General features: G+C 33.2%; 1 protein-coding gene across 1 annotated transcript; it reads right to left on the bottom strand.

Annotated features, from left to right (window-relative positions):
• Positions 1-5,304: 5,304 nt before the first annotated feature.
• LOC107895216 (serine/threonine-protein phosphatase PP-X isozyme 2) lies at positions 5,305-8,551 on the bottom strand. Its single transcript, XM_016820482.2, has 8 exons — positions 8,225-8,551; positions 7,271-7,423; positions 7,132-7,194; positions 6,969-7,054; positions 6,491-6,566; positions 6,142-6,410; positions 5,989-6,067; positions 5,305-5,759 (listed from the first exon to the last, which is right to left on the bottom strand). The coding sequence occupies exons 1-8, from the start codon at positions 8,363-8,365 to the stop codon at positions 5,709-5,711; spliced, it is 918 nt and encodes a 305-aa protein (XP_016675971.1). The 5' UTR covers positions 8,366-8,551; the 3' UTR covers positions 5,305-5,708.
• Between the last annotated feature and the right edge of the window lie 4,033 nt (positions 8,552-12,584).

Raw genomic sequence — 12,584 nt, 5'->3', positions numbered from 1 at the left:
TTGTAGGCACTACAAAAGATAGCTTTATCGAATTTGGGGAGTTGAAGGAAGTGTGTGAAGATGTGATTATCCTAATCAAATCTTCAAGGTGGAGATTGTTAACATTAATGGGAGACAACATTAATGGCAAACAATACAAAGTGGTGCAAGTTTAGCACCCTAAAGTTGACTTTGAAAAAGTGGCATGGGATAATTTTTTTTTGGTCCTTGAGATAATGGGCTATTTATTGTTTAGTCCTTAAACCTCAACTATAAATAGGCCTTCTCATTTCTCATTTCAATTCATCCCAACCAATCTTTCTCTCTTAGTTTTCTCTCTTCTCCCATTTGAGAATTCTTAAGGAATTCTATTTGTTTGTAATACTTTGGAGATAGTAAAGTTATCATCTGGTGTTAGTGCCCGAGGACGTAGGTATAATTTACCGAACCTCGTTAAATCTCTTGTGTTCTTTCTTGTCTTATTTTTCTTTCAATATTTGAGGGTATAATAGTAGTATTTAATTGTGCTATTAAATTACTATAGAAGGGATATTCTGTCTAAGGAAAGACTTGGTATTTAAGAGATCCATGTGATCCACCTCTCTTCCCTGGGAATTGAACTTTGTGTGATTTTTTAGTACAATAATTTACACGCTTCCGACCCTATTGGAACAACAATGAACTCGTTGCAGACCTTTATATCTCCAAATGATTTTCCATGCTTCATCTTTTGGATTCCATTTTTCTTGTGTGTAGTGCCTATAAGCATCCGAGACTGAAAGTTGGCCAAATGTTGACCATCGCAATATGGATCGGTCAGACATTGGTGGGCAAGTGCCAGCAATTTTTAATACAATCGTTGAAGGTAGCAAACAAATAGCCACTTCCAATTACCCATTTCATCTGTACCCCATCATGATCAATTCGATGCTGCCATAGTGAGTCCAAGTCAAGGAGCCATGTGTCCAAGCAAAACCGAACTGAGCCACTATCTCCCAAGGACCAACGTATGTTTGTTTTTAATTCTTTCCGAACTTTTGAGATAGAGCGGTATAGGAACAATTTGATCGTTCAATACTTTCTCGACTAAGATAATCAACTTTGAACTCCAATCTCAAGACGTTGACCCAATAAGCAAATTGATTCGATATTAATTGGAAGCCCAGTTTGAACAATGATAAGTTTTGGTCCCTTACTTGTCTCAGTTTGAGACCACCATTGTCTATCAGCATGCAACCTTAATTCCATCCGCTAAGAGCTGGCTTTTGCTTCTCAATCGTAGGACTCCCCGACAAGCTTCTCAATTTTGAAACATTTACATTCAAGAATGAGTAGTAATTTTAAATTATTTTGTATTATCACTCTGGTATAGATAATTTTCGAGAAATCATACATTAAGACATAAGTATACTTATCAATAACAAATCGAAAAATTTCATTTTGAACTCTTCTATAAAATAAAAGAACTCCAATATATCAACCAAGATACTGTAGTGTTTATAATCCTAGCTTTACACTGATAACCTATGTGATACCATTCTTAATGTTTTCTAAAAAAAAAAATAGAAAAAAGATTATACAAAAAATATGCGAGATATTCGACCTTCTGTTTGAAAGCTTGATCTATCTCTTGTTCTCAACGTCTTGGTTAATACAATAAACTAGCCTTTCCATACCCACAAATGAAGAAGGATCTTCTTGTCAAATTGCTCCCGACGGTTTGAAGACCCCAATCATCCCTTCATTCCATACAATTTGCATTTCGAATGCATAATAAGGTCAATCATTTTCTTCTAAATACTTGCACTTGATAGAATTTTTAACAAAATCTCATTGGATTTTGTTATAGGTTTTTTTTTTGATCTAATTTAATAGTTATTCATGTACATATATGTATAGTATGAATAACCTCATGTGCTACAAATATTGGGTCATTAATTTCTGTGATTAAAATAGTGACAATACTATTAAAAGACTTTGTCCTTTCTAAGAGCTTTGAAGAGAGAACTCCTCATTGATGATATTAGAACATAGTAAAATGACAAATTCATTGGATAGTTTCGGGAACTTGCCTTTTATAGTAAAATTTCCATAAATTATCCCCTCACCTATATATAGCTTGGTAAAAAAGTTCATAGGTTTCTGTTTGAGTCACTCCTTACCAAAGTACCAGTTTTCATTCAACACCTCAATTCTATTATCTCTCATTCTAGTCGATAATATTTATGCTTCGTTATAAGGAAAAAGTTTATTCATTACATATGTTACAATAGTTAGTACAAATTTAAACTTGAAATTAGAAAGATAAGCAAAAACTTTTATAAAAAAATAAACCAAATTTTTTTTCTCTTTACTAAAATAAGTTACGGGAGTGGCTAAATATCACCAATTGAATTAGTTTATTACCAACTCATATGTAAAAAATGATTACTCCTACCAAAGGTAGCATTAGTGCAAACTTGATTATGAGCCAAGTTAGGGTAAGACCGATGTGAAATTTTATGCCCATTTTTTTAGATTCGACCAAAAAAATGAGTCTAAAATTCTGTCAAAGCCTGACTCATATTAAAAATGCTAAATTTGAGCCCAACTTGGCCCGCCCGTATTAATTCTTTTTAGATTATTTTTTATATAAAAAAAATTTTAAAAATATAATACATCTAATACACTAAAAATATTAAAATAAATATTTCTCAACAAATTAAAAATACATTAAAAAAATTTTATATTTAAATAACACTAAAATAATTACAATTTAGCAAGCATATGCCTCTAAAATAGTAACAAAATTAATAATAAAATAAAAGTTATATAATATTCAAACAATAACAATAAAATAATAGTAAAATAGCAACAAAATTGTAGCAAAATAACAACGAAACAACAAAAAAGCAATAGCAAAACTACAAATTCGGGTCGGGTCAGGTCAGGCCAAACCTGGGCCAAAAAAATCTTATCCAAGGCTCGGCCCGTTTAGAAAACAGCCATTATTTTTTTTGTCTAAGCCTATTTTTCCAACCTACATTTTTACTCAAACCCTCACACTTTTTAAATAAACTATAAAATCTAAACAAGTGACTCAACCCATGATAATATCTACTATTGTAGTTTATTAACCATTCACATCTAGCCTTTTATTGCCACAATAGCTGTTCATAACTCAATCTACTCGAGTTCCTCTCTAAGCTCGATTTTTACTTTTTTCATTTACTAGATTTAAAATTGTGTAGGGCTCGTTAGCTTGATATAATTTTTTTTCTTCCGATCAAAAATATTCCCACTCAACTCCTTGTTCCAGCTTTTATATAGTTCTCCAACGTTTGTGGCATATTACTATGATCTCTCCAATTAGACGCCAAGAATCATGTAGCTAACCCACAAAGAAACAAAGTGGTCTTATTGTCTGGTGTTTGTTCTCTTTAGACATTTTAATCAAGATTAGCATGTGGTATGATTTGAGTTTAGGAAGGCGAATCACTGTGGTGAATAGGGTTATATTTACAAGGATGGTTAATAATTTCATTTCTTAAATAAATAAAAAAATAAGTAAAGTAAATATGATCGGAGATTTTCATAAAACTGAAAATTAAAATAAATTTAAAGCTTAGCAAAGAAAATAAATTTAATTATCTTATTCTGTAAAACTATAATGACTACTTAATTTAATTTTCACTTTGAACTTCAGTTATTTAATTACAATCAATTAAATAATAATTTAAATTAATTACTAAGTCATCTCTTGGTTCATGTGAGAAAATGCATTCATTATGAATAGTGATACATGTAACTTAATTTTTTATTCGTCATTTTCATTCATTCAACAAATCAATTCAAATGCAATCTGTAAAGGGTTGTGTTGAGCTAGTCGAAAAACCGATTGGACATATTTGCTTTAGGGCTCAAATAATTTGTATTTAAGTTCTGATTCCTCGTCTTTTAATTACAACATTATTTAGTCATGAAATTAATTCACTAAAAGTATCATAACTGAACTCTCATTTATTATATACCATTACAAAGCAATTTATGATATGCTTGTCCAATGATTTCGTCATAATTGTGTTGCCCTCATAGGATACTTATCTCTTTGGGTTAGATTAGTTCACCTTATATGATCTTGTTTTATCTAATGATAACTATTACATCTTCCCTTTTGTGAAAAAATCTATTATTAACACATAGTAATAAAATCATTCGTCTTAAACAAATGACTCATGGCCCCATGCAATGCCAATGAAAGTATATTATTCATCCTTTATCGAGCTATGAGTTTCACTGTTGTAAGTAAAGTTATGTCATACATACATCGTATACCCAACATACCAACTTTCGATTTTATTACCAATTGAACTCTGACTTTCAATATATTAAAGTATACAAGTTACACATACATAGTCAGTTACTTACTCAGGATTAATGTAATAGTCAGTTACTTACTCAGGATTAATGTAAGTCACGCTATGAATGTCACAACTAAATAAATTCATAAACGAATTTAGGGTAAATTCAATTTGGGTCCTATATAATGTATTGTCAGTTTAGATAATCACATATACTCTATCTTTCTAGGAATCATCCGTTTCAATACTCAAGATAAACTATCCTCCCACTTAGACTTGATAAATAATATAATAGCCTCTTGAATTAAGTTTCTTAATTTTAATTATTTAGGCTATAAACTATTTAGATTACTTACTAATACAAGTTGTATTCTTACATCTTGATCACCGGTACATCAAATGGCTCATCTCCGACGTCAAGTGGATCATCATCCCGCCGCCAAACTTTCTTATCAACTCTCCAACCTTCCATTGGTATTGTTTAAATATAAAATTTTATATGTTCTTTATTCTTCGCAAAACAGTAAAGCGATAACATAGAATTATTTTTAAAAAATCCTTTTCAATTACGTTTTTTAATCAAATTACAATATTAAACTAATCATCAATTTATTCCTAGCAAACATTCTTGATAATTTGTTATTTCATATTTCCATGGTGATAAGGTCTATGTATGAGTGCAGAATTAATAGATTGCCTGTTGCTTGTTCTGAAGGGACACCGCACTCCATTGTTACTTGGTAGACTGTCCATTGAAAACATACACCAATTCTAGGAGAGATTCAGAAACTACAACATCAACGTATTCTTTAGATATTCCAGTCAAGTCTGAATGGCAATTCAAATGCCAATTGACTGATCATCGGCAGACTGAATAACAAAAATGGAGAAAAAAGAAGATGCACATTCATCCAGGGTCTTGTACATATGAAACAAAGAAACATGGTAGTGCTCAACAAATAAGCTTATGTGGCCAAAGATTTGGTGAAACAAAACCAAATTGAGAAATTCTCATATAAGAATCATAGTTGCAACAACTCACTCTCCGACTGTTCCTAATCGAATTCTCGCTTCAGAATCAATGTCTCTACTCTTTCTCCCTCTTACCCTCTCTTACTCTTCCAGCACTAAAATTACAACGTAATATGCCGTGGACTCGGTAGCACAGAACAGCTACTTAACACAATACAATTACAACAAGCACACATTCGTCAAAGGCAAGCCCAACAATTACAAACTGAAAGTGCAACTCTCGATAATCATCGAGCAGCCTATCCATTGAATATCATTCTGCCACTATAGGTGGAACATATGCGTCGAGTGACTGAAATCCTCTCGTTGATCAATTTAAGTGTAATAAACTAGAAAAGGTAAGGCTTCACATCTGTTTCATAGAAAGTAATCGGGAGCAGGCTTTTTGGCGGGAGTACCTCTTGATTCCTGTATTGATAATGAACTTCAGTAAGCCATACTACTAATCTACTTATCCAACAGTGCAAGCATAGTGAGAAGAAAAACTTTGATTAGACACCACTTATTACAGCGGTCAGTAATATGGCACAGATTGTAACATCTTTCATGACAAAAACAAAAAAGAATTCTGAATAGTTTTATGCTATCTTTTTTTCTTTTTTCTTGCATTTGGAATCAATTGCAAGTTAGTACCAACCTGAGGTGCTGCGTCAAACACGCGAAACTGCTTGTTAAGATTTTCATCCAGCTCGAGAATTGCAGCAACATTACCACATCTGTGCAACATGAAAGAACCTGTAAGCTGCAGCATAATGGAAATGGAAATGGAAATCTCAAGTTGATAAATTACCTATAACAGTAATTGGGAGCGGACCAGACTGTAACTATCTGGTTATTAAACATCCATTTGTATCCTTCCATAACCAATTGATGTGCACGGCATATATAGTCAATGTTGTTTGTGTGGTTGAACGAAGTGACAACACTGCCGCCAAACAGGAAACCAGCACCACGGGGACTCAAACCCCATCCATCAACAATATCCTCAGGGTCAGACCACAACAGGTCACACATGGCACCATCATGTGGTACTTCTTGCTTCCGATCAATTGTTCGAATCTGTAAGAGATTGTATTAGTACTGCAAACATAAAGCTTCTGGAAGAAAATTACCAAATAATTCAAGATTGCTTCTTAGACCTGATCCAAAGTTGATATTGCAGGAGAGAGACCACCATGGACGCTAAAGATTTTGTTCTCGATAAGAGCTGAAAGACTAGCATACAATAATCGACAAGATAAAAGATCATCAGAAAAAGACAATATACATATTCAAAAAAGAATATAGGTTGTGCAGCATGTAACTTAAAAGGACCGAAAGAAAGGGCATTGTAAGCTGAGAACCAAAGGGACTTAATCCAGACAACAAATATGGAACAGTAAAATTTTTTAAATTCGATTTAACTGATTATTTATAAGCAACTAAATAGCTCCCTCCATAATTCTTTAGTGGCACAAAACTGATCATTTTATAACAAGACATCAAAGATACAGTATGAAACCAATCCTATAAAAAGGAACTATATTGCCACTTGATAATACTGAAACATCACTGCCCCTTGCAACTGCAGCTGTCCTTGATAATTTATACATTCTAATAATGGAAAAACAGGCAAACCTTAAGTAATCAAAGATTTCAGTGCAATATCTCCAAACATTCACCGAGCCATATTTACGCAGGCATTCGTCATAGAATCCATATACCTGTCAAGAAATAGCAGTAATTGAATACTCTGAAAACACAATAATCTAATACAGAGGTCAAAATAAAATTGTTGAACCTGTGTGATCTGACGGCTTTCATGGTTCCCTCTAATGAGTGTTATGCGATCCGGATATCTGACCTGATGACACTCAAATTATCAGATGAAGAAAATTTCAACAAACCTTTCTGAAAGAACATGGTGATCTATAGTTTACCTTCAAGGCCAATAGAAGGAGAAAGGTTTCCACGGAGTAAAACCCTCTGTCAACAAAATCTCCAAGAAACAAATAATTTGTCTTAGGGCAATCACCTCCTACTTTAAAAAGCTCTTTCATATCATAAAACTGCCCGTGGATATCACCACATATCTATGCAAAAAATCAATAGTAATATAAGTTTTCTGAATGCATAAGGTTAGCATCCAGATTAAAAACAGATTCACAATTTCTATAAACTATTTCCAGGTAGCTATATTCCCAGCCCAAGCTTTTCCCCGAATAACAATGTCCTAATCCTCCATTGTACATATGTACAAACATCGTATACCATAGACTTACATTAATCCGGCAAAACACCCTGCAAAAGTTCACGAGGAAGGAAAGGATAGTATTTACATTTAAGAGAGTCAAAACAACCTAATGCCCCTAGAAGTACTGTTCCATTGATATAAAAACTCGTCACCACCGTATATATTTTCTAACTTGGCCAAACTTTAAGGACCCTAAATCCTACTTCCATCATTTGACTTCCACCCTTGTTTAATTCTCCAATAGATAAACACTTTTTTTTCTTTGGTTCCTTTTAACCAAATCCAATCATTCTAACAGAACCCCTCCCAGCTTCTAGTCCCGTAGAAGAAAAAGGCCTATTTTCTTCAATCAACTCTCCTCCCCTCCAAAACCCTAGTCAATCGCATCTCATTTCTTGACCCGGATACAAATAGACATTATAATTCATACCCATAAGCACCAAGCCTTAAAATGTGAATAAAAATGAAAAAGCAAAAATCCCAATAACCAAAACAATCAGATAAACTTCTATAACTAATAAACACAAAGCTGAAACCTTTACTTTCACTAAACCAAAACACCCCCCAAAAAACCCATAGGCTAAAACAAACTACCAATATATATATATAACCCAACTTTAAGAACATGTAAAAAACTTACAGTTACAGGGGCATCGACCCTTTGAACATTACTCTCTTCAACAAGGATTTCCATGGCCTTGAGACAAAGAGCTTTCACTTCGGATTCTTTCAAGGGTTCACACTTCTTTAGCTGCTCTATTTGCCTGTCTAGGTCAGACATGGTTTGGTTTGCAGAAGACCCAATAGTTAGAGGAGGTTCAAAGGCTAAAAGCCTCCTAAATCTATGAATCTCGGGGGCCTTTCGTTAACTGAGGAGTTGGTGAAATGATTTTAGAAGGGCGGTTCGATTCCTTTTTGGAGTTTCTATTTGTTTACTTGAGGTTTTTGCTATGGTGCCACTCGTGTTTTGTTGCTTTACTAGTTTAGGTATTGTATTTAAGGTAATTTCCAAAATTTACCCAAAGTTCTTCGTCTTTTCTTTTGAAAATGTATCGTTAAGCAATGACCAATTGATGAGAATATGGAGCGACGCAAGATAACTGGTCCATATTGTCGGAAGAATTTCATTGTTGATAATTGATATTCTACTGCTCCTCTAATACATTTTTTTTTTGTTTTATGCTTCATTTCCTTTTCATTATGGGATTAGTGCCTCTTCTTTATTTCATTAATAACAAATTTTCTTCCTTTTATTATCTGTTTTTTATTCATAAACAATTTTAATTTTTTAAGTCCATTAAAAGTCTGATTAAGTCCAATTTATATTAATTTTTTAATTATTTTAATATTATATTTTAAATATCATGTTGCGACACCAATCCGACGAGACTCAATTATCAATCAAAAGTGTTTTCCGTCCGTACACTACAAATCAACATGATTAGTAGCCTCCAATTGACCTAATTTGGTTTTTAACAGGAAGACTATAAATATTAGTGCTCAGGACCTAATTAGGGGATTTCAATTCCTTAGTTAATTTTCTTGTTCTTAAATTAGGGTTTTATTTGGGGGATTTTTCTCTTCAACTTTAATTCCAATTCAATTTTAGTTTATCTTTATGTTCTTCAATATTTCTACTAGTTTATTTTTGTTCCTGCTTTGATCAATTTAACATCCACATATTCCTCACGGGTTTTCTTGATCGCACTTCAACGATTCATCAATGGATTTAGTTTCTCTTTTCCCTCTTTTTATTTTCGCTTTCAATTGAATGTTTGAAATGCAGTTAGGGAATTGTGCATCTAGAATGGTCATGAACTAAAAACCTAGGGATATTGATGAGCAAAACTAAGAGTGATTAGCTAAAGGTTTAGGGTTTACTTGGAATTAGTTGGATTGGGTTAAGTGCAATTAAACCCTAGGGTTGACAACCATAGGAAGTAATTAAGTAGATAAAGTCAAAAGAATAGTCTATCGAGCACCCCTTAACTATCCCAATGTAACACCTCTAACCCCTCTCCGTCGTCGGATTAGGGTCATGGGCATTACTAATCAATCAAAACGTTTATTAACATCATGCAATGGTGTAACCTAATTATTAACAACAATATATTATACAGGGGCAAATCATGCCAACCTAATAATTTCATAATAATGTGCTAAACTTGGTCTTCCACTGTCTATACTCTTAACACTATTTATCCCCTCTTGAAAGCTAGAGGTTGGATACATAACAAGACTATTCTAATTACTAGTATCAGAGTATTGAACCATACTCCGACTACTACTATTACTACATTCAATGCTATTAGTAGAATGACCTACTTCACCTAATTCAGGTTTTCTATTTCATTCAAAATCAGAGTAAAAATCTTACAAACCTTAATACGAGTCTACAAGACCCTAAAATAGCCTATAAATAGACAGGGGCTAATTTGAAACAATTCTAAAAGTTTAAATAAAATTTCAAAAAAAATCTAGAAACAGGGGTTACACGACCGTGTGGAACACTTCAAACCATGTGACTTTCGAAGTTGGGACACACGACTGTGTCTCAGCCCGTGTCTCTGCCCGTGTAACACACTAACTTGGGTCACACAGCCATGTGCCAGACCATGTGGCTTTTTACATAGGTGTGTGACTATCCTACACATCCGTGTGTTATTTCACATGCCCGTGTGTTATTTCACACTCTCATGTCCCTGGGCCGTGTACCTTTCGAATTAATCTCACGCGGTCTTGTCGCCGACCGTGTGTCAGCCCGTGTGGAAACTGCACGTATATTGTTTTTCAACATGTTCAGGGCACACGCCTGTATGTGTTGCCCGTGTGTGACACACGACCATGTGACAGATCGTATCCTAGGCCGTGTGTACCTAAATGTACCTTAAAACTCAAGTTTATCATTTCATGCTTACTTGGATACTAAGCAACTCAATTACCAACCATTTAACCTATTCAAAACACAACTAAACATGCTCAAAATATGTTAAATCAATCATTTAATATGCCCAACCAATGTACCTTAATTGGTACCACATTTTATATCTTCAAACATATCAACAAAGCATCAACCATTCAAAATTTCCATTCATACCAAATTTTCCATAATTGAACTAACTTTCAACTACTTAAATTACGAAATTTTAATCTAAACACATACCAAACATTAGGCTAAGTATCATACCAACATTGCCCAAACCATAACAATAAATATATAAAGAATTAACCATCATTTCATTAGAAAACAAAAATAGCATCACATCATAAATAACATCAACAAAAGACCCCTTAGGTACATGCCATTACAAAATAAAACATCATCACACTTGAGTTGGGGATCGTCATTGGATGTTGAGTCAGTGATAAACTGAAGGTACCTAACCGTTAACCTGTGCATAGAAAACAAAACTGTACGCTGAGTATAACTTAATGGTATTTTTATAATTCAAACAATTTAAACTTGATATGAGTAATTAAAATGCAAGAATGCAACAAGTAATGTTATGAACATATGTTTCGATTTAATAATATAATTTTGCTTATTTTTTATTCACATCCACTAGATTCCAAATGTTCAAGTACATGGCAATGGCATTTCATATAGCATTTGATAATTTCAACTCATGCAATAGCATGGTTCATCTCTTTGTTCAATACATGAATTCATTTCAATATTCATACCTATTTCGTCATTTCATGTTCCATTTCTCATCCTTGTCATCTCAATATCAACACATAAATTTTATCATTTAATTTCCCCTATTAACACGATTCGGACTTAGACGGATACGCAGATCCAACCAACACGCCAGTTTGGCATCCAGTGCCTTATCCGATAAATCTGAAGTAATAACTACACCCAGTGCTATATAAGTTGACACCCAGTGTCTCATCGATTAAACCGAAGCAAATTAGTACCTAGTGCCTCATTGACTCAAGGTCGAAGAATTCCTTAAACTTTTCTTATCCTATGGCATGCCATCTGTAACAGCCTAATTTTTAGTGGTATTAGGAATAGAGGTTTGAGATCACTAAATCCGATGAGTGAGTTGAAAATTTAATAAATTAATACCTATGAGTCAAATGTGAATATAAAAGCATTTTTGAATTAGTGAATTTGGTGATTTAAAAGAATTAATTAGGTAAATTGGGTCGAGAATGAGGTATCGAGACCTCGACTTCATAAATCGAGCCATAAATATTTTTAGAAATGTTTATGGAGTGTTGGTGAGGTAGTAATAAAATTTAGTCAGAAAATTTTGACGTTTTGGTGGTTAATTAAATAAAAAGGACTAAATTGAAAAAGATGTAAAAGTTGCTAAAAGGATTAAATAGCTCAATTTTCAAATGAGGAAGGACCTAAAGTGAAATAAGCTCAAAGGAGATATTTTGGGCAGCAATAGCTGAGAAAAATCAGGAAATGGGTGAAATAAGGGCAAAATTGGAAAATTGCCAAAATGGGCTAAATAAAAATGGGACTAAATTGGAATATCTAGAATTCTATTTATTTATCTTCATATTCATCAGCTGAAAAACAGCCATGGAGGAGGGTTCAAGCTAGTTTTCATACTCTAGCTTCATGTAAGTTTAATTCTTGCTTTCTCATTGAAATCATCATGTTTTTTATTCCATGGCTAATTTTTGAAGTTGTTATGGATGAGTGCTGGAAATATATGATGATTTGGCATGGAATTAGAGCTTTAAATTTTTTGTACTCTGATTTTATTGAAAGAATTGAATAGAAAGTGAATGTTTGGGACCTAATTATAAAAGAGTTTGAAGTTAGAGTTTTATGTGGAAATTTTGAATTTAAATAGTTATGAAATAACTTATAATGTCTAGAAAAAATATTAATTGAGAAAATTATCTTAATTGAGGGGTTAATTGAGCAAGGACTGAATTGTATGAATTGTGAAATTTGGGGCAAAATGGAAATCAACATTTTGTAATAAAACTGTTTTGGGCAGCAACAGTAGTTTAACTTTGAAAAATTACCA

The sequence above is a fragment of the Gossypium hirsutum genome, chromosome A13, assembly GCF_007990345.1.
Source record: "Gossypium hirsutum isolate 1008001.06 chromosome A13, Gossypium_hirsutum_v2.1, whole genome shotgun sequence".
NCBI lineage: Eukaryota > Viridiplantae > Streptophyta > Magnoliopsida > Malvales > Malvaceae > Gossypium > Gossypium hirsutum.
Note: the sequence above shows the minus strand (reverse complement) of the source record. Positions and strands in the feature narration are given on the sequence as shown.

Coding starts and splice junctions, on each gene's coding strand:
- LOC107895216 (XM_016820482.2), bottom strand. CDS start 8,365: ATGTCTGACCTAGACAGGCAAATAGAGCAGCTAAAGAAGTGTGAACCC. Junction 7,424..8,224: donor GGGTCGATGCCCCTGTAACT/GTAAGTTTTTTA, acceptor TTTTTTGCATAG/ATATGTGGTGATATCCACGG. Junction 6,068..6,141: donor GCTCCCAATTACTGTTATAG/GTAATTTATCAA, acceptor CATGTTGCACAG/ATGTGGTAATGTTGCTGCAA.